This window comes from Anopheles ziemanni, chromosome 3 (assembly GCF_943734765.1).
Source record: "Anopheles ziemanni chromosome 3, idAnoZiCoDA_A2_x.2, whole genome shotgun sequence".
In the NCBI taxonomy this organism is placed as follows: Eukaryota; Metazoa; Arthropoda; class Insecta; order Diptera; family Culicidae; genus Anopheles; species Anopheles ziemanni.
In genome coordinates, this window is record NC_080706.1 from 94,952,538 (window position 1) to 94,971,772 (window position 19,235).

Below are 19,235 nucleotides of genomic sequence, written 5' to 3' on the forward strand. Positions count from 1 at the left end.
ACACTTTGGCATCTAATTATGGTTCCTGTGCTGTGAAAAGCTGGGATTTTAGTAGGTGTTCGGGGTGGCGGGAGGGGGGGGGGGAGAGGGGAAAGAAGTAAAGGAAGCCAATGGACCCGATGTCCGTTCCCATTCTCTGGGCAGAACTCGTTACGTATCTGTTTGTGAAGTTGATAAATTACATCCGATGACCTTTCGATGGCGGGGCCAGTAGTTAGCTCGGTTTCGATTCCGTCGGTTCGTCGGTTCCCCCGTTACCTCCTTACCCTCCCGCTCGCTTTATCCCGGTTCCCGGTAATTTATCCTTTCCCGAGTGCACAAACCCTTTTCTCGATTGGTGTTTTATTTCATTTTCAACAACTACCCCCCCCACGTGAGGGTCGTAAAAAGCAGAGCTCGCCCGTTTAACCCATCCAAGCAACCCTTAAAAAAGTGGCCCCTTTGGTTCGGGATTGTGAGGTTCGGCTTTAACAAAGGATACACAAAAAAAGACTGTTAATGACGCAAACATTATCAAGGATATGTTAAAATTAATTTCGTGCGAATGCATCCATGCATTGCCACACACCAGAGTGGCTTTTCCTTCGGTTACTTCCCAGAGCGACTGAAGGGGGAAAGAAACTCCAGATGGCAATGAACTCGCGGAGGTACTTTATCCGGATATTTTATTGCAACTCAGGTAATCTTTGCAAACAGTCGAAGTATATGTCTGGAGTCAGTCCGGCTTTCCCCTCGAATGTTTATTCGACGAACCAGGGTTTTCACTTTTCACGCCTGAGAGATATACCGGGGAACTCCTCTTCACGATGCGCCAGATGCAAACGTCATGTTTCTGTTGTTCCCTTTTGGGAAATGTCGGGTATGTCTCCGGAGGAGGGGACTGCTGTTTTTCTTCGTGCAGCTGTCGGAGGCTGTCTATCACGGGTTGCACAAATCCACGGTGACACGCCCGGAGTGAGAGAGGTTCCCTCCAGAAGTTCTTTCGGGAAGAAGTTTCGTCAGGTGTGCGAGGGAAGGATGTTGGCCACTGTTTACGATTATTGCATTTGTCGGCTGCAGTCGTTCTTTCCCCAATTCCAATCGGAAGCTAGAACCCGCCATGATTGGTAATGTTTTCCCGGGTGCACTTTCACTCCACGTTCTCTACCAGAATTCTCCGGCCAGAAGATTTGTGACCATCCAGAAATCGGGAGTTGGGAAAACCCTTCCATTCGACATCACCCTTGGTGGACCTTGGGACAGATGAAGCGAAGCTACTCCTGAGTGCCAGTGTGACGTCTTTGTGCATGCATCCGGTTGTCTTTTGTTGTGTGCGCCTTTCAGCAGCCAAGATTTACGTCCGACGGGATCAAACAGGTCGCAATCGATTCCACCTGTCGTTTCCCCCTTCCACGGGATGAACCTTTTAGTCGGGAAATCTCTCTTGGATAAAGAGGAACTCCACTCCATGCTCTATGCTTTGCCGTTTGCCAACCGAATGGAAAGCCATAAATCAGTGTAAATTTGCCTTCAAGTTTGTGGTGGAATATGTTCTGATCATTGTACTCCGAATCCGTTTGCAGGACGAGTTTCCCTTTCATATGCAGCAAGTGAATTCAACGAATTGATTATGGTTTGTTGTCGAACCGGGGGGGAGGTACGTTTGCTCGCGCATATCTTAACGCAATTGTCCTCTGTGTAAGATTAATTGAATTGAATGCTGCGTTGAAGGGGTTTTGGGAGGACATTAAGATTTCAAGCACAAACCGGAAAAGGGGTTGATTTTGTTGTGACTGATTCATTAGGGAAATCATCGTGGAAATGTGGGGAATATTGAGGTAGCAAAAAAGTTGTCCTCAATTCATGAAAATTTAAGCTGAAGACAACCAGAACGACACGCTCTTTCTCCTTTCCATTCTGTTGGAAAACTTCACCGGAGTGGACACATTTAAGGACGCGCTCTCTTTGTGGCGCTATCTGCCACTTTTCACTACATTAATTTGGTCGCTGATTTGGCGGGCATTGTGTTTTCCGCTGGGAGGGGTGAAAATGTTAAATATCACGACGGCCCTCGCGCTTCCGGATCCCGTCCGCTTGGTGAGTTTTTGTACACACCCCGGAAGGAGATGGATAACGGCGTCATCCTTGCGGTTCTTCTCGTGATGTTTTTGTTCAAAGGTCGCTCTGGACAACCACACACACTCACGCACACACGAAATACATCATGCAGAAAGCTAACGAGGGGGTCATTAAAAACAATTTTACCATAATGCGAAACGTGCGCACTTTAAAACAACAACACGGGAGGGAAGCATCATGGCGCCGAGGTCACTTTTTTAAGCGAAGCAAAAAAAAAAGGTTTGATAAAACGACGTTGGGTTGAAATGTCATTCCGCGTTTGGGGAGGTGTGTAGATGGCAGCTCAAACGGTATCTTAATCGAAATCACGAAGAGAAGTATTTTTTTCCCTACGATTTTCGACGTTATTTGGTATGCGAGTATGATATCCTCTAAAATGTTGCCCCTGTGATAAGAAAAACGGAGTGTCAGAAGGAATTGGACGGGAAGCAAAAAAAAAAAGGTCGAACACAGGAACTCGTAGAAGGAAACGTAAAACGGCCGCGTCCTGTTGTGGAAAGGCAAGTTCCCTTTCTAATAATTTTCCCGAAACGGTTGAGTTTTTTTAAAACAACGCGGCAGAGTGATGAATACAGGGAAGGGAAAGAAATGTACAATCAATGTGATGAACGTGTTTGGAAATTGTAAACCACCGTTTTGCCCGCGATACCAAACGAGCTCCCGATCCTACGGAGGGGAACCCTCTTGAACCTCTGACTGTCAAGGGAAATGGCAAAAATTTAAATGAATTCCCTCCCCGAGCTCTCTCTCGCTCTGCTGTCCGTGTCCGGCGTCCTGTCGGAAAAACGCAACTGTCATCGACAGCAGCAGCAGCAAAAAGGAAGCGAGGGAGACGAACTCCTATGAGGGGGGGGTAATGGATGATACCGGCCGATGACAATGTCGACGCTGACAGTTAGATCATCGGACGGAACCAGAAGACCATTGGAGGAAAGGGAGCGAAGGGTAGGCCGTGTGCAGTTTTGAAACAGTTATTTGGGAGAGGCACAGGAAGCAGAAGCCCACGATGTGCACCCGACTGTGACGGTATCGTTTCGAACGGGGGCTCCCTGGACCAACTCTTCCTTCTTCCGCTGGCTGTGGGGCTTTGTTTTTCTGCCGAAGGAAGGAAAGGAAGAAAGGAAGGAAGGATAGTTGGTTTCATCGAAGGGCATATCATTCATATAAAGGCTTCCCCATACCCGATCGGTTATTGGTATTCGATTCTTCCGTATCGTTAGCACGGCCACCAGATCGACTTAAGTGTCGGGTCGATGTTCTATTTTGTAATGTTAAGTTAAAAACGAGCCAGTTCCTTCAGGATTTTCTATTTGAGTTTTAGTATGGGTATTAGTTATTTCCTAATTTCTCTAATCTTGGAGTTTTTTTTAGTTTAGAGTGCGGATTTTACTTTTCCGGTTGATGGGTTTATGAACTTTTCACATCTAGTTATGATTAATTTGACAATTGCTTTTGCGTTTTCAGAATGTCTATTTTGAGGAGTAACCATTTGGATTTTCCAAACTCTCGACAAAGTAATGGTATAAATATGAAGATTACCTTAACCGAGGCAAAGTTAAAAAGAACTAATACAGGCCGGCCTCGGTTTTCGTCACCAAACTGGACTTTGACAGAAATCCGAGGCTAGTGGACTAAAGTTCTTACGTTTATAATCTCTACTCAAGACTTATACATTCTACATTCTTCTCATCTGAATGTTTAGCGGTTGATATGAAGGGGTCCTTCAACTTATAACAAAGTTTATATGTTTTATCATCAAATCAATGACCATCATCCGTTTTATATTCCGCTTTACTTCTTTGGTTCCCATGTAAGTCGTGTAGGTTTACAATAAGACATTCAGTGCTTCAATTGAAATACATTTCTGATTGAGCAAAGTAGTCTGAAGCTGCACCACTCGTTTATGAGTCCATGTTGGGATCTTCTGTAATACAAAATGCATTGTTTCCTATGAGTAAATAACAAAGCACGCTACTATAAACCAGCTTCGAACCAGCTGTAATACTCATGTTCAACTAAACTTTACTAAGCCTAAACTATGAAGGGGTAAATTGAACATGTCTTTTCAAATAAGGTTCAATATAGAACGATCAAAACATTTAAATCTAAAGCAAATCACATCAAAGGGTCAAAATGGCCCCTATTTAAGCACAAATGGGCATTGGTCTATGACTGTTCTCGAAGTTTAGTTGTGTGTGCTTGAGCTTACATCGAGAACACTCCACTCCAGTAGCTCTCATTACCATGTGCAAGTATTGTGGCGCTCGGACGTACGTGAGCTGAGGGCGTCTTTTATTTGCTGCTATAATCAATTTCAGGACCCATTGTTCTATCGCACGGTTGACCAGGCTTTCGGAATATATACTCGCACCGGGATGCATGATGCCGTCGGTCTCCATTTTGAGGGGGTGCACAGTTCGTTGTTCCGGTGCCGGCTTGTGTTCGTAGTAAATCTCGATTCTCGGCTGGGTGCGCTGCGTCTGTGTTTGTTTGCCCATCCTTTTGTCAACCACCCTCCCCCGGGGGTGAGGGAAAAACGACGACGATGGTGGTGGGCTTTCAACCGTGAAAAGTTAATTTAGAGAACGCAAAACGCCGATCGCGACGGGAGCGACCGGTCCGATCGCTTTTTCGGGGCTTCGTTGCGATGGGGGAAGGGAACGTGTTTAAGCGCGCGTGTTCCGCGTTTGCATGTGTATGCTTTATTTTACGGTACGGTACGTATCACTCGATCGAAACCCATTTCGGAACTCGGTGCTTTAGTTCCATATTGTTCTACCTTTTTCCGAGCGATCTCGTTTCCACTTGATGTAGTGAACTGTCACTTGTGCCGTTTCCTAATCAATTCCTCTCGACGTCGGGGAAAGGAACGTCGAAAAAATCGAACGAACACGCGTCCGTTCCAAACAAGTATCGCGTTACTCAAAGGCGTTCCTTTCCGTTTAAACACACTACTTCTTTTCGAGCAGGAGCAAAAACAAAAAATATTATTCGACGCGGAACGAGAATCGGGGGGACTTCACTTCGACAGTATTTCATACCTTTCGTAAACCACTCGTCCCCTCGGGGTAGTACCACCACACCCCCTCGGGGCGGAAGTATCGAATTCATAAATTCAATAGCCTTCCGTTTTGTTACGTCTTGCTTTCGAAATTTTGGGGGGAGAATGCTTTTTTTTCACGCGCTTCATACGAACGCGACCAGGGTTACGTAAAAGGGGTGTTTGGGCTAGAATTTTTAAAAACGAAATATTGCTCATATTGAGCATCGGTAGAACTCAGGTTTCGATGGTAAGAAAATAAATTATTCGAGTGAAGAACAATCGCAGGGATATTTTAAAAGCTAACATGCTCCTACAAGTTACTAGAAAAGGGGACAGAAACACAACACAGGTAATTTATAAGCGAAACGATAATTGAAGTAAACAGAATTACATTCTATTTACCCTTATCGTTACATTTGACCATCGTTGGATATCAACGAACTAACCCTTTGATGGTTGGGCCCATTTTAAAGCCCTCCCCCAAACAACTCCCGTACGAACGAAAACCCTCAAAATGGCTTGCTCCGGGAAGTTCTGCTTAGTCCCGAAAAGTCTGCTCCAGACTGGTTATAATTTATTTACTCAGGGAGCTAACTGCTCCTTACAGCGTTTTGTGATGCTTGTGCAAAAGGGGACCGATGATGGCGCTTTGTGTGGGAAATATTTTCCCCATAAAGACATCGGCTAAATGAATCCACTCTTTGCTACGCGAATACGCAGAATTGGGGACTTTGTGTGCAGGAAAAGGATTGCTAATCTTTAATCGTTTCATTTGCCGTCGGTTCTTTGTGTACTAATTATAGCGTTTGTTTGTGTTTTCCCTTTTGCTCGTAGGTTGCCCGCAGTCGGATATAGAGAGAAAACCAGCAAGGAAGCAACATCGTCTAGTCAACTTCAGGGAAAACCCCGGGCCCGGAAAACTCTCGATCTCCTTTTGTGCACCAGCGACACCCGGTGTTGGTGGAAGCGGAAAAGCTGGATTACAAAATGCTGATGCAAGTGTCGCCGGATGCGGCCGACGCCGCTCTAGCGCTGGTGCAGTCCGGCAACACGGGCACGACGGCGACGTCGCAGAGCTCACAGAAGGACACCACCTGGACGAAGCTGTTCGTCGGCGGGCTGCCGTACCACACGACCGACAAGAGCCTCCGGGAGCACTTCAGCGTGTACGGCGACATCGAGGAGGCCGTTGTGATAACCGACCGCACGACGAACAAAAGTCGCGGCTATGGATTTGTAAGTAACGCACCTTTTCTGTGGAGTTCCCCTTGGAGGAGATTTCTTAACACTTGGTTCTCTCTCTTGTCCTTCTTCCTTGTGTTGCAGGTGATTATGGGCGATAGGATGAGCGCCGAGCGTGCCTGCAAGGAACCGAACCCGATCATCGATGGCAGGAAAGCGAACGTGAACCTTGCGATACTGGGCGCCAAACCGCGAGGCAACGCTACGCAAGGTGAGCGAAGACGATGACGACGACGATGAAACACATGCACACGAGATGATGCGAGCTGCGGTCGAAGACGACCCATTAGGGAAATGAATTCCTACGAAAATCCGTCGTGCAACAGATCGTGGACGAACACCTTTTTTAATATTCATATGCAGCCGATGCGTGGCGACTAATCGTTGCTTTCATATGGACGCTCCCGGAGCTGTGGAATGTTAAGGAAGGAAACGGTGTGACTGTTTACGGCTGGCTGTTTTTCGGCCGCTTCAAATCGGCCAAACGTCCGTTCGCGCCAAGGCTTTTAGTGAAATGAATCGCTCTGAGAAGAGCTACAGTTGTTAAGTGAAAGGGGCCCGTGTTTTAGAGGTTCTTTCCTTCTTTCTAGGACTCTTGGAAGGTGTCTAGACGCCGGCATTGGTTTGAGGGACGCGGTAACACTTTTACTATAATTCTCATTTCTCACCACTCAACCCCATTTCGTGGCCTGCTCAGTGGCCCGAGGGAAGGGGGGAGTGAAAGCCATTTTTATTTTATTCGACTCGCGGGAGTTTGGAAAGTTTTGAACCAACCGGATTTTCCACCGCTTGAGCTCCATCGGTGTTGGGGGATTATTTTGCTTCGATGGGCGCGATGAAAAATACCATCACCGTCACCATCACCCCCTCCCTCTTGTCAATCCGCAAATGGCTAAAGTTTTCCGGGGACCGTGTTGTGCGCGGTGCTTCTATTTAGTGGAGCTGTTGAAAAGATGTCCGATTTCGCCCGTTTCATCTGTCATCCCCTACTGCCCTCCATTCCCGCCCCCGGGGTTATTTGTTCCGTCAGCTGTCATGGCTGGAACTCCTCCTCCTCACTCCAACACACCGAGCCGCCGACGACCCCCGAAAGCGCCAAAGCGAAGGCGATAACAGAAGTCACTGCTTGCACACAGCCAAAGCAAAAGCACGAGTAAACAAATCATTAAAGTAAATCAATTTTTTCTTCCATTCCCCGCCCGCCGTGGTCGTCGCCGTATTGCGAGGTCAGCCTCGTGCTGTTTTAATAGGCGGAAGCGTACGTGGGCGGCGGGGTCGCGGGGAGGGGAAATCGTCGTACTCTATACTATTTCTGTTTTGATTGTGTTGTTGGCTGCCTCGGGCTGCGCGCAACCGATTGTAAACTAATACCCGCCCCGGCTCCGATGGTGCGGCACCACAGACTGTTGCTGAGTAAACATGACGTGTAACGTGACGTTCTGACGGATTCGCGTTTCGATTCGCGTTCCCCTCCCCCCTTCGTTCCGCGGCGGGTCGGGAGTTCATTAGCTGGTCGGGACGGGCAGCTTGGGCCTTCGCTTCGAAAATGCACTTTTAATGAGGATTACCACCAGCGCTTGGGGGAACGCTTTTGAAGGTTTTCCTGTGTTCGATTGTATTTTTGCAAAGAGGCGACCAAAACTAGCTCACTTGGATGAAATAAATGTACCCCCTCGGAAGATAACCTCAATGCGAGAACGAAGTTGTTTACCGATCGATGTTGTCCTTGTGCCGTGCGCTAACTAAAGCATTCGCCACGATCGTTTGGGTATCTGATTTTCCTTTCCTCTCTCTCTTCTCTACCCCTACAGGATTCCCCTTCGCCACGGCCGGCCTGCGGACAGCGGGATACCCAGTGCTACCGGGACAGTTCGGGTAAGTCGGGTGTTGCCTAGGAAGTGCATCTGATTTCTTCTTCTACTACTACTATCCTTCCTTCTGTTACCTTTCTACACTTCCCTATCGTGTTTCGTCCCAACCGTTCTATCTCTTCTCTGTGTAGCCAAAGTCCGTCAGCCAAATGGCATCTTCAGCATCGTCAGGGGGGAATGTTAAAGCAAACGAAGATAAGAGAAGAAGCGAGAGCTGCGCCAAAGAAAAATGCGAATCGCTTCAAACAGTTTCCTTGAGGTTAACTTTGACGTAATCTTTTCATTTCATACACGAGGGTAGCTATAAGGATTCGCGACTTTTGTGTTTCGGTTAGTAAATCAGTCGATCAGATCGATCAGTGGAGCTCAATTGCCCCCCCGATGGAGACGCCTGGTGCGCCACGCTCGTGGTGCTCCATTATTTGTGTGACAATTTCCTGTAAAATTGCTGCTGCTCCACCAAACTCCCTATGCCGTCACGCGGCACGTCTGAGTGTGTGTGTGTGAGTGTGTGTGTGTGCAAATGATACTTGTCTTCCGCAGTACGCCCCCGGGATGAGACATTGGCCACAGAATCGGGCGATCGTCGTCACGGTCTTCATGAGTTCGCTGTGAGCGCCGAGTTTGTTGCCGTGTGTGTCCTAAAAATAGTCTCCCGGGCGTAGTTTTCCAAAGACGATTTCCTCGTCTTTCTCTCCGCGCGCGCAAGACCTCGTGGTGGTGGTGGGATTTACGCTTTGCGGTTGGTTAAAACCTAAAACGAGAAAAAGACGAGTCACTAAACGTCGTCCCATCGGGGAAAGATTTTCACCGAGAACTCGGCCTTTTGGAGGTAGTCGGGAGGCCCGTTAATTAAGCCTCTTGTCATTCGGTGTGCCGTGTCGGGTCTCTTCTTCCGCCTCCCCTTCCCCCTCCCTTTACCAGAGGGGCTCGTGCACGGCGACGAGGATAGTATGTCGTGCATTTTCTTGCCCAACTGTCTCCGCGATGGACGTACGAGGCAAGATTGATTGCGGGTTTTATTTAGAAATCTTCATTCGGTCGCGTTTGCGTTTCCGCCCGTTTCGTGGCGAGGATTGGGACTGGGCTGACTTGTGAACTTTGAAGTTTTTCTCAACTTCAGAAACACTTTCCACTTTTTTTTACGACCTCCGTGATTTTCCAATAAAATGCTACGGATGTCGAAGCAAGTCTATTCCTATTCACCCTTGGATTTGTTCTAATGATTGGACTCTTGGTTTGGTGGTGTGCCTTTAATGCCTTGGTTTGGTGGTGTGCCACTGATCTACGCGGATTTTCCGTGTCTCGGCATTAATTGACTTTTCTTTCGTTTCAAAAGCCAAAGCCAATTGCTTGCTCGAGACTTTGAAACTTTCTCATGATTAAATAATTATTTTCCATGTATGCTTGCAGCACTCAAACATGGACGCGAGTGGGAGAAACCCGCTAGTCTATTACCTACTTCCGGTAAACCTTGGCCGACCGAACAATTTGTTTTTGCGAACAAGCAAGAGAAAAACTCCTGTTCGCACATGTTTCTAAACCGTGAGCAAAAAAGATTTTACTTTTGTTTTGGAAGGATGTATGTGTTACCCGTTTGGTTTAGTTTTGTTTTGTCTATTTGTTTTTCCTTTCGATCTTCGTGTTGTTTGTGTTTGATTTTGTTTTCTTCATCTACTACTCTGGCTCTCTATCTCCTTACGTTATCAGTTAGTTTTTTTTCTTTTCGTTTCGATTTATTTCGTAAAATTAGAGTGGCGTTTTTCGGTATTTTGGCATAGTGTTTTCTTTTGTTTTTTTTTATTTTGTTTTCCTCGGTCATTATTGTTTGTCAGTGATCGTTAATCCTCCAATCTTAAGCCGTTTTATTTTTCTCCTTTTTGTTTGTTTTATTGTTTATTTTCTACCTACTATCCTTTATTCTTCTGCCCTAAGTTGTCTTTTTAAGTTGGCATAGGACTAACTGTCGTTCGAGCGACTATTGTTTTGTTACTCGAACGCTTCCCCAAAGGTGTACATTTTCAAATGTGCGAACATCTGACGTGAATGCTTTGTTGAGAGTAGCTCATTTGGGGGTGTTGTTTTTAGGTCAACAGTTTTCCGTAACTTTTTACCCCGTGTGCGGTGCTGTACGAATAAAATTACATTCCACTTTCGAATGCACACACCTACAGCTCCGTTTCACCTACACCTGGTTTTGTGTTGTTGTTGTTGGCTTCTATTTGCTATCGAATGCACTTTCTGTTGCTGAGGAGTAGGCTGTGGGTTTTTTTTTTGTGTGCGTGTGTGCGTGTGTGTATGAGTGCGATACTGAGAGGATAATGGAGACTACTTTCTCTTTGTTTGATTTTCATGAGTTTCCATTTGTTTTTTTGTTGTTATTTTTCACCAATGCGACCTCCACCTTTTTCTCCCCACAAACTCAGGTTTTCCTCCTCATCTCCCACCCGAGGGAATGGGTGCGGTGGTTAGAGTGCGTTGATTCGGTGGCAGACGTGGACACTCGGTGGCCATTGTAGGCACCGTCGTACCGCACCATACCACACCATCCCGTCTGTGTCGAGTCGTGTCACGTCATCGTAGTGATTTACTGTCCGTTCGCTCTCAGATTCGAGGTGAGAAGCGTGTGTGTAATCGATTTGCTAGTGTGTGGGTGTCCCGTCGTGCGTGTGCCTCGGGTGCGTGTGGTGTGTGTTTGGTTGAGTAGTGTGTTTTCCCGATTGTCAGTGTTTTCAATTTGGTTTTAATGGCACCATCTCGTCCTCCCAATCGGTTTGCGTTCGCTTGTGTTCGGTCAGCAGAAGCTGAACTAGTTTGAAACCGGGCAACGCGTCAGAGGAAACATCATTCCACTGTTGATAATTCAGTCGGGGCAGCATGAAAAAAAACAAAATATGCCAACAATAACGTTAGCTAGCGAGCGAAACCGGTGTGTGGTGTAGCATCGAGTCACACTTTGCCCTACGAGTTGCGGTCTATTTCCGATGGGCGGACCGCGATTTCTGATTGTATGTCCACCTCCGTGGACCGTGTGTCACTATCATCTCTTTGTCCCCACCCACACATGACCGTTGAGCTTTTCGGGCGTTGAGTTTGGGCGTCATGTTTTTCACCTCACGCTTCACCGTGCGTAACCGAAATTATGTCCATTCGCGATGAGGTTTTATATTTCGGACCGCAAACGTTATCGTTGGTTCCGATTGTAATTGCATTCATCTTGAACAATCTCTCCTACCGTGTAGGCATGGAGAAACACGACCCATTAAATGTAAGTGTCACGAACCGCTTTCCCGTTTAATGGAATCCGATTCGACCAAAATTCATTCTGTGCGGAAAATGAAACACAACCACCGAATAAAATGTGGGTTTGGAATGGCAAATCGGTTTTTAGCCAATTTCATAAGCCTGGAATATTCAGGAAGATTTTTAATATGAAATAGCGAGAATATGTGTGAATAAATTTATGCCTCGCAAAACACTTTCCCCCGCCAAATGGAGTTCCGCATGTTGATGAGGTGTGGAAGTAGAAAGATAAACTGCCACGATGCGGTGAAGATCGATCGTTCGCCTATCACAAGTGGGATTCTCGAGACACTCTCGCCAACAAGGGTTTGTGTTTTCTTTTTGTGTGCGTGTGTTTGTGTTTGTGTTTTGCAGTTAAATTTGCGCTGTGGGATGTGGGACCACTCTGGAGACCAACCGTTTGCCGTTCACACATCAATAAATTATCTTCTTTAAGGTGCAGCCCGATCATCTGAAGGCATATCCCGCCCAGGGGAGGAAATTAGCTCCGAACGCGGCGGGGGTTCCGCGAACGTTAGCGTAAGCGGCTTGTCACTCCTTTTTTCTCACTCTCTCTTTCTCTCTTAAGCCTGTGTGCATTTTAGCTGGTGGTGGACTTGGTCTTGTCTTGAGTTTTGTTGTCTTGTTTTTTTTTTATTTATTCCAGTGTTTCCATTAAAGCTAGCAGCTAGCCTCTAGATATTGTTGCGTTTTTTGTTTGTTGGTGGTTTTCCCTCTTTGACCCTATGGGACGTTTTGAGCGATCCTTTCATACGGTACTTTCACTTTCCCGACCCGCGTTTTTTACGAGAGCGCCAACTCTGCCTAACATCGACTCCTGAACATAGATGTGATTGTTTAGTGTTTAGCTTTTTACCTGATCTGTTTTATTACATACTTTACCTTCTTCGATGTGTCGTTGTGCCTGAGTGAGAATGAGTCTATGAAAAAAAACGCGCCTCCGAAGAATATCCGGATGCCCATAATAGTTAGCAGAGTGAGAACAACTAATGCCGCAGCCGAACGATCATGTCCCGTGTAAAAGGCGGGCGAGCGATCGATTGATTTTGTATGTTGCTCTAACAATTCGTGCCAACTCCATCTCGATGTTGCTGTCGTTGTGTGCTATCGTTTACTTTTGTGTTTGTTTTGTTTGGTTGATTTTTTTAAAAATGTAATCTTACCATTTGGAGTCTTTTGGAGTGATGTGCGTCAATGTAATATTTTTTTAGGTCGATTAGAACGGAGGCAGAATTGAGAGGAGTATATGTAAGGCATTATAAAGAGTACATAATATTACACGAATGCCTTAGGAAATAAGTTTATTTAACTTCTCAAACTTTGAGATGAATTCTACCTTGTCAAAGTAATGTTTTCTATACTTCCTACTCTACAACTCGATTAGGATACTTTGTACTTGTTAGATTGTTATTGAAATTGTTAATTTATACTGTATTCTCACGCTTAATAATAACTAAAGGATAATGTAGTATACTTCTGACAAGACGACAGCGAAGCAATGGTTAGGAAGGTGTTTTCCATCATTGCCAAGATTTTTCTTTTCATCTTTAGCTTTGTGAACGTCATAGATGGAAGGGAAAATACTTTTCCCCGAAGAAACGAGATACATCACGCTGATTTTTTTGACCTGCTCTTAGGCATATTCGCGCGTGCTTGTAGTGTTGAAACCCTGAGCGTTTTTTTTGTTGCGACAAAAGAAAGGAAATTTCAATGGCCTTGTCGCTGCTCAAGTGGAGAAAGAAAGTGAGCAATCGAAAAACGCTATTGAGTACTGCACGTGATGTAATTGCCTCCCGACACTCGTCGAAGGACGGGCATTATCTGTGATCTAAAAATTCTCGCAATCAGCAAAATGACAAAATGGAGGGAATGTGACACAATCCTACCCACAATCCCCGGCGGCTCATTAGGAGAAGTTGAGCTTGAGCTTTCGAAAGACGACATTAGAGCGGCGGTGGTAAAATTAGAATACCCTTCCCCGAAGTTGACGCCACGATCCCCCGGTGGCTCAGATATCCTCCCACCAGAGAAAGTTAATGGTGTGGTATCCATCATTTCACGGTAAACGTGTATGACACACGGGCACCGCCATTAGTAGCCGGTAGTAGCTAACGCAACCGACTCATCGCAGTAATGGCTGCTGGTGCTGGCTGGCTCTTCGGAGTGTGCGAACCGATTTTTATCGAATTAATGTAACTGCTATATTTATTTCGATTTACGTAATTACACTTCACGCTCTCGCTCTGCCTGGCTCTTGTGACACAGCTAGACATCAGTAGTGAGGCAGACGGGACCATTACGACAGGGTATGGGTGGAGGAAAAACTGTGCGCACACGTTTTCCGGCATGACCGTACCCATACCTGAACCCGAAAAAAAGACAGCCACGAAAAAGTAGAAGGAATCGGAAAACTCTTGTGGTTGGAAAATTCAAATGTCAATCGTCACAAAAACCACAACTAGGAAAAGCAAAGGGGGAGGGGCTTTCGGAGTGCCGGCCACCATAAGAAACTCTTCATCGGCGAAGTGAAGTCTTACGCGACGATTCCGAGCAGCCGTTTGAAATTGCGGACGTGTGTTCTCATATGGATGGTCGTTAATTTTGGGACAAACACTGACCGACCGGTTAACCATGTGGTGGAGGGCTAGAGGGAAGGCTACCTGCTGGTGCGGGGCTCGTTTCGAGTTTTTCTAAAAATACAAATAAATATGTCCCCCCTCCGGTCGCTCTCGGAGGGGGGGTTTCGTTCGCTCAGCCCAACTGCCATCTTGGTGATCGTCAGAAGATCGTCACCCGCCGCATCCTCCTAGTGAGGGTTGGGTGACGCGCGGTGAGCGCGGCGGTGGGACTATCCGTCTGAGTCGGCGACCGTATTTTCGGTGCGCTTTGAAGCGTGATCGTGCGCGCCGTGCCACTCCGGACGGCCATCTTGAGCTGGCTCGGCAGGAGGAGCGCTCAGCTCACGACGACCACACACCCCGGGCAAGGAGAGGGAGGGGTGGTAACCATCCATGTGAGCGGTGAGTGAGAAACACCTCGTGGTGTGGTGTGGCCTGGGCTATATATAGAAATGTCCCATCGAACGAATAGGGATATTGGTTGACATTTTCCCCGGGGCTTACGGATGCAAATGAAAGACGTGCCAAAGAGTTAAAGAAAGGCGACGGAGGAGGGCGATGGGAGGGGAGGTGTGTGTACTCGTTGAAGTGTAACGATCCACTAAAAATCACTTCATGTCGTAGTGATGCGCTCTTGTTGGTGTCAATGAAGCGACTCAAGGTACGATACGACGTACTTCTTTACTGTTGGCCACATGAAAAATATGTTCATTCGTTCGATTAACTCGCGAGCTCCGCATTCTATCAAATAAATTAATTTCATTCCATCACTCATAGATTATTTAGCTATGATTAATTGAATACACATCACCTTCCCTCCATCGCGGGTATGTCCTTCACTGTTCTCTCGTCGCAATTTGATTACTCCTCCTGTCGTCCTTGTATTTCCTCGGCTTGGCCACGAGCACGGCTCCGTGTTTGTGATGGCCGTCGGTCTTTGTTTGTCGCCAGTCGAAGGTCGCCGTCCTCGAGAGAAAGATACAAAAATAATAAACAACTGTGAATCCAATCATTGGACACAATGAATGTACATCGTACTATATAAAATGTGGGACGATGGCTACACTTTTCATCGCAAAAGATAAAAAGCCACCACCGTCACCGTTGACGCATTTCTCTTATTTTTATCTCCATGGATACCACGAAGTTGTGATACAAATCAAACGAAATTGTAATGCTAATGTTCGTTAGTATGATTACTATTTTACTAAATAAAAGTTTGGAAAACATTCAACTTGTAGACATGAGTAGAAAACTTATCATTATGCATTAGTAGGCTATACATTTTAGCCAGTGACGACGTGAAAAATTTGTGAAACTTTTCATCGGGCATAAACTACAGAAGTTTGTCAAAGTCACGCAACCATCCTTTTTGATCATCCAGACGTTGTTATGTTTCAAAATTTAATTTCTATTTGGTTCACATTCTTTTTATTTTACAGATCATTGTAGATCTTTTGAGTTGGCAGTAAGCCAACTAATGGTTTCGATCGATATTAAAACCCATGAAGTGGCAAGATAATGTCATTTAACCCTAGCAACAAGGACGATCACTAGAAAAGTTTCCCGAATATTGCGGTTCTTACCACAAAATGCAAGACAGAGATGCAAGATAGTAGTGTGACACTTGCGTTGGCGGTGTGAATAGTAGGCGGTATTGGCGGTGTGGTAATCGCTCCGTTAGCAACACCGATCGTGATCGCTCTTCGTGGATGGAAATATCTTTCAAAGTGTTGTTCAACCTGTGAGCTAACAAACGGGGAAGTTGTAGTTGATTCTCCTGGCACGCTTCTGCTGGAAAAGTGGCTCTTTTTACACCAGTTACACAACAGACAGCTGGGGAAATTCTTGATCGATCGCACCAGCTGCCATGAGACAAACAGGTTAAAAATGTAAACCTTCTCCAACTTCAACAATTCTTTTTGTGTTTCCCTTCTGATACAAGAAAACGGAAGTCTGGGAATGTTATTTGTTGAGCAAACTTCCTTTTCCATGAGGTTTTATAAATCTGATCAGTTTGTGGCATATGTATTATTTTTATAACATTTTTTTCTCCTATCACTTAAGCAGACGAGAGCTTTACGGGATTTCTTTTGTCTTATTAGTTCTGTTTTGTGTTTATTTTTTTCTTCGAAATCTTCTAATAATTCCAGTCTAGAGTGCGCGCTCTAATTCCTTCTCTTTAATTACCATACTCCATAGGAATTCATTTTGTTTTCTACTCTACTCTCGTTTGAGCGTGCGGTTTGCGTCTTTCTTTTGAAGCGTTGAGTTGCGTTTGATGGGTTTCCTTTTGTTTTTCCTGTTACGTATTTTTATTTCTTTCATTTAAGTTTTGGTTTTAACTTGACTTTTGAATTATCTTTACTTCCCTCTTTTTTTATTTATTTATTTATCATTACGTTTTTTCATTAATTTTTCTTTGAAAAACTAATCAAGACGTTTTCCGTTGATGTTGCTGTTGTTTGGCGTTTGGCAAAGACTGTGTTTGTTGATGTTGATGTTGTTGTTGTTGTTGCTGTTATTGTTGTTTATTCTTGTTGTTGCTGTTGATTGCAGTGTCCTAGCCGCTGCACACAGCCCACCCAGCTGGGTGCAGCAGCGTGTCCAGGAGCTAAATAATGTGATTATCATGTGGTTTTTTTCTTTTCTCTTTTTCTCTCTCTCTCCCCGTTTTTTTGTTTGACCCATCTCGGGAATGGATTGATCGGTTTCGGTTTCGATAGAGTGCCACCGTCATACATTTATGGAACGCCGTACCTGGGAACGGCAGCCGGTTCCACCGGAGCAGGCTCCGCATCCGGTTTGGTTCCGATTCCGGCCACGCAGCTGTCTCATGCGGCCGCCATTGCTGCCGCCACTAATCAGTTCTACGAATACCAGGTAAGCTCGGGTAGCATATGAAGTTCCGCGTGTTGCTGCATGCTAAAACATCGATTTGTTCTTCGTTTGTTCCATTTTAGAACGCGGTAGCAGCAGCGGCCGCCGCACCCTATCCGGGTCAGTACAGCACAGGATTCGACGCTTATCCTTACGCGTCCGGAGCTTCAGGTAAGTTAGTGTAATGGGGTGTATTATCACCACCACCACCATTAGTAGGAAGGTATTCCAGATTATTAATGTGCTGTTTGTTTTTTTCCTTCCGTCAATAGCCGGAGCTGCAGCAGCCGCCGCGCAGTACATGGCGGCGCCGTACACGTACGCCACGCTGCCACAGGCGAGTGCGGCCGCCGCAGCCGCCGCCGCGGCCGGTGCCTTTCCCGCCCTTTCGCCCTATCAGAACGCGACCGGCGCTTCGCTCCAGGAGGCTAGACTGCAATAATATTTACTACCCCAGGCGCTGATGCTGTCGCTGCTCGATGGCGTCGGTGTGGTCGATGACAAACGATCCTAGGTGCTGCTGTACAGCGGAGAGACGGACGTGCGGGGACAACCGAGTTCCGTACGCGAGCCGATTGCAATTTTACACTGCGGGCAGCCAAAACCAACAAACACACACAGACGACGCCAGGGCGCGTGTGACAAGTTTCTTCATGATTTTTTTTTTAGTTAGACCGGAAACGGATAGTTTTTAATCTATTGCTACTGCTAGCGAGTACTTACTGATGCAAATAGTAACGGTTAAGAAATTAATCAAACCAAGGAAAACAAACGCAAGCAAAGTTTCTTCACGATAATCCTCCGATCAATCAATCAATCAATCGCAACATCCCCTCCAAAGTTCGCACATATTCCTGCACACACACAGACACCCTTAAACACATCTGAAAGGAAAACAGAAACATCGGAAGATGATCAACGTGAGAATTTCAACTTAGCAGAAAAATGCAAATTATCAAATTTATTCTATTTATTATACACTAGTTTTAAACGTACCATTAGGTGGGTGGGGCGCCAGTAGAGACGGGACGGCGCAGAATTCATGGCAGATAATAACCAATGAGAAGGAAAATTTCATTATTTTCTAATACGTAGCCAGTAAGCAACACGACGACGACGGTAGAGCTCGTAAAGGGAATGTAAAGACGAATTCAACAGAACAGAACTTAGTACACGAAAAGCTCAATTCTTATTCGGCCGCAGGAAGCGGCATTTCACGACAGTACGCCGCGACAGTAAGTTTAATCGGGCACACGACCCCCCCCTCCATCTAAGAGACACTATACTGATATTCGTAGTCGTAACGAAGGATATAATAGAAGAAACATATTATATTAGGCATGAACCAAATGCGGTAGCGAAGTGGAAAACCGGCGCACGGATTGTCTGCTCCCATATTAGTGGAATTTTTGCAATAATTATTTGACCTGGGAGTGTGGGAATCTTTTCCTTCGCGTTTTGCGCGAGCGCCTCATCATCATCATCATCAGAGGAAAGATATTTACCAACCAAAAAGCAATACTTGGCAGCCGAACCACGGTCCACAGTGACACGGAGTTTTTCCCCACCGAAAACAGAACAAAAAGGTCGAACTAGAAGACTAGAAGCAAGGCGAGCTCTCGGACAGATGAAGCTCGCTAGTGAAGGTGTCTGCTAGGAAGCAAAAGGTTATCAAAGCTTGCAATTATGTTGCCAGTTTGCAATTTGTTTTGCCTGGGTTAAATACATCGCGGGACACATTGGATCGCCGGTAATGGTAGTGTTTGTGTTTGACTCTTGGTGCTCGGTGAGGGCCAACCGGGAAAGCGAGGAAAGGTGTCCCTTTGCCACCCCCGTTGTGTGGGCAGTAGCGGCAAAAGAATGAAATTCTAGTCAAATGTGTTTTTCACTTGCCCCCCGTAAGTGTGGTTTATTTATTTTGTTGCCTAGATTGTGTTATAGTGCGTTGCGTTTTCCACATTATTTTTTTTTTCTTCCAACTCCCTGTTGGAGGTTGACTGATTTAGTAAAATTTTTCCAATTTCCCCCCGCCCTCAATACAAACGTTTCCTTGCTTTACCCTTCCGTTCTGTATAGGATATTTTTTGCAACCTCAATTCACCTTCTGCTAGTTTTTTCCCCCCTTACTTCAGTGGCTACAATTCCCTTTCTGACCCCATT

At 45.8% G+C, this 19,235-nt stretch overlaps 1 protein-coding gene across 1 annotated transcript; it reads left to right on the forward strand.

The window, feature by feature from the left end:
* Positions 1–6,148: 6,148 nt before the first annotated feature.
* LOC131288463 (RNA-binding protein 24-like) lies at positions 6,149–17,517 on the forward strand. Its single transcript, XM_058317597.1, has 6 exons — positions 6,149–6,397; positions 6,488–6,614; positions 8,215–8,278; positions 16,922–17,078; positions 17,159–17,246; positions 17,348–17,517. The coding sequence occupies exons 1-6, from the start codon at positions 6,149–6,151 to the stop codon at positions 17,515–17,517; spliced, it is 855 nt and encodes a 284-aa protein (XP_058173580.1).
* The last annotated feature ends 1,718 nt before the right edge of the window (positions 17,518–19,235 follow it).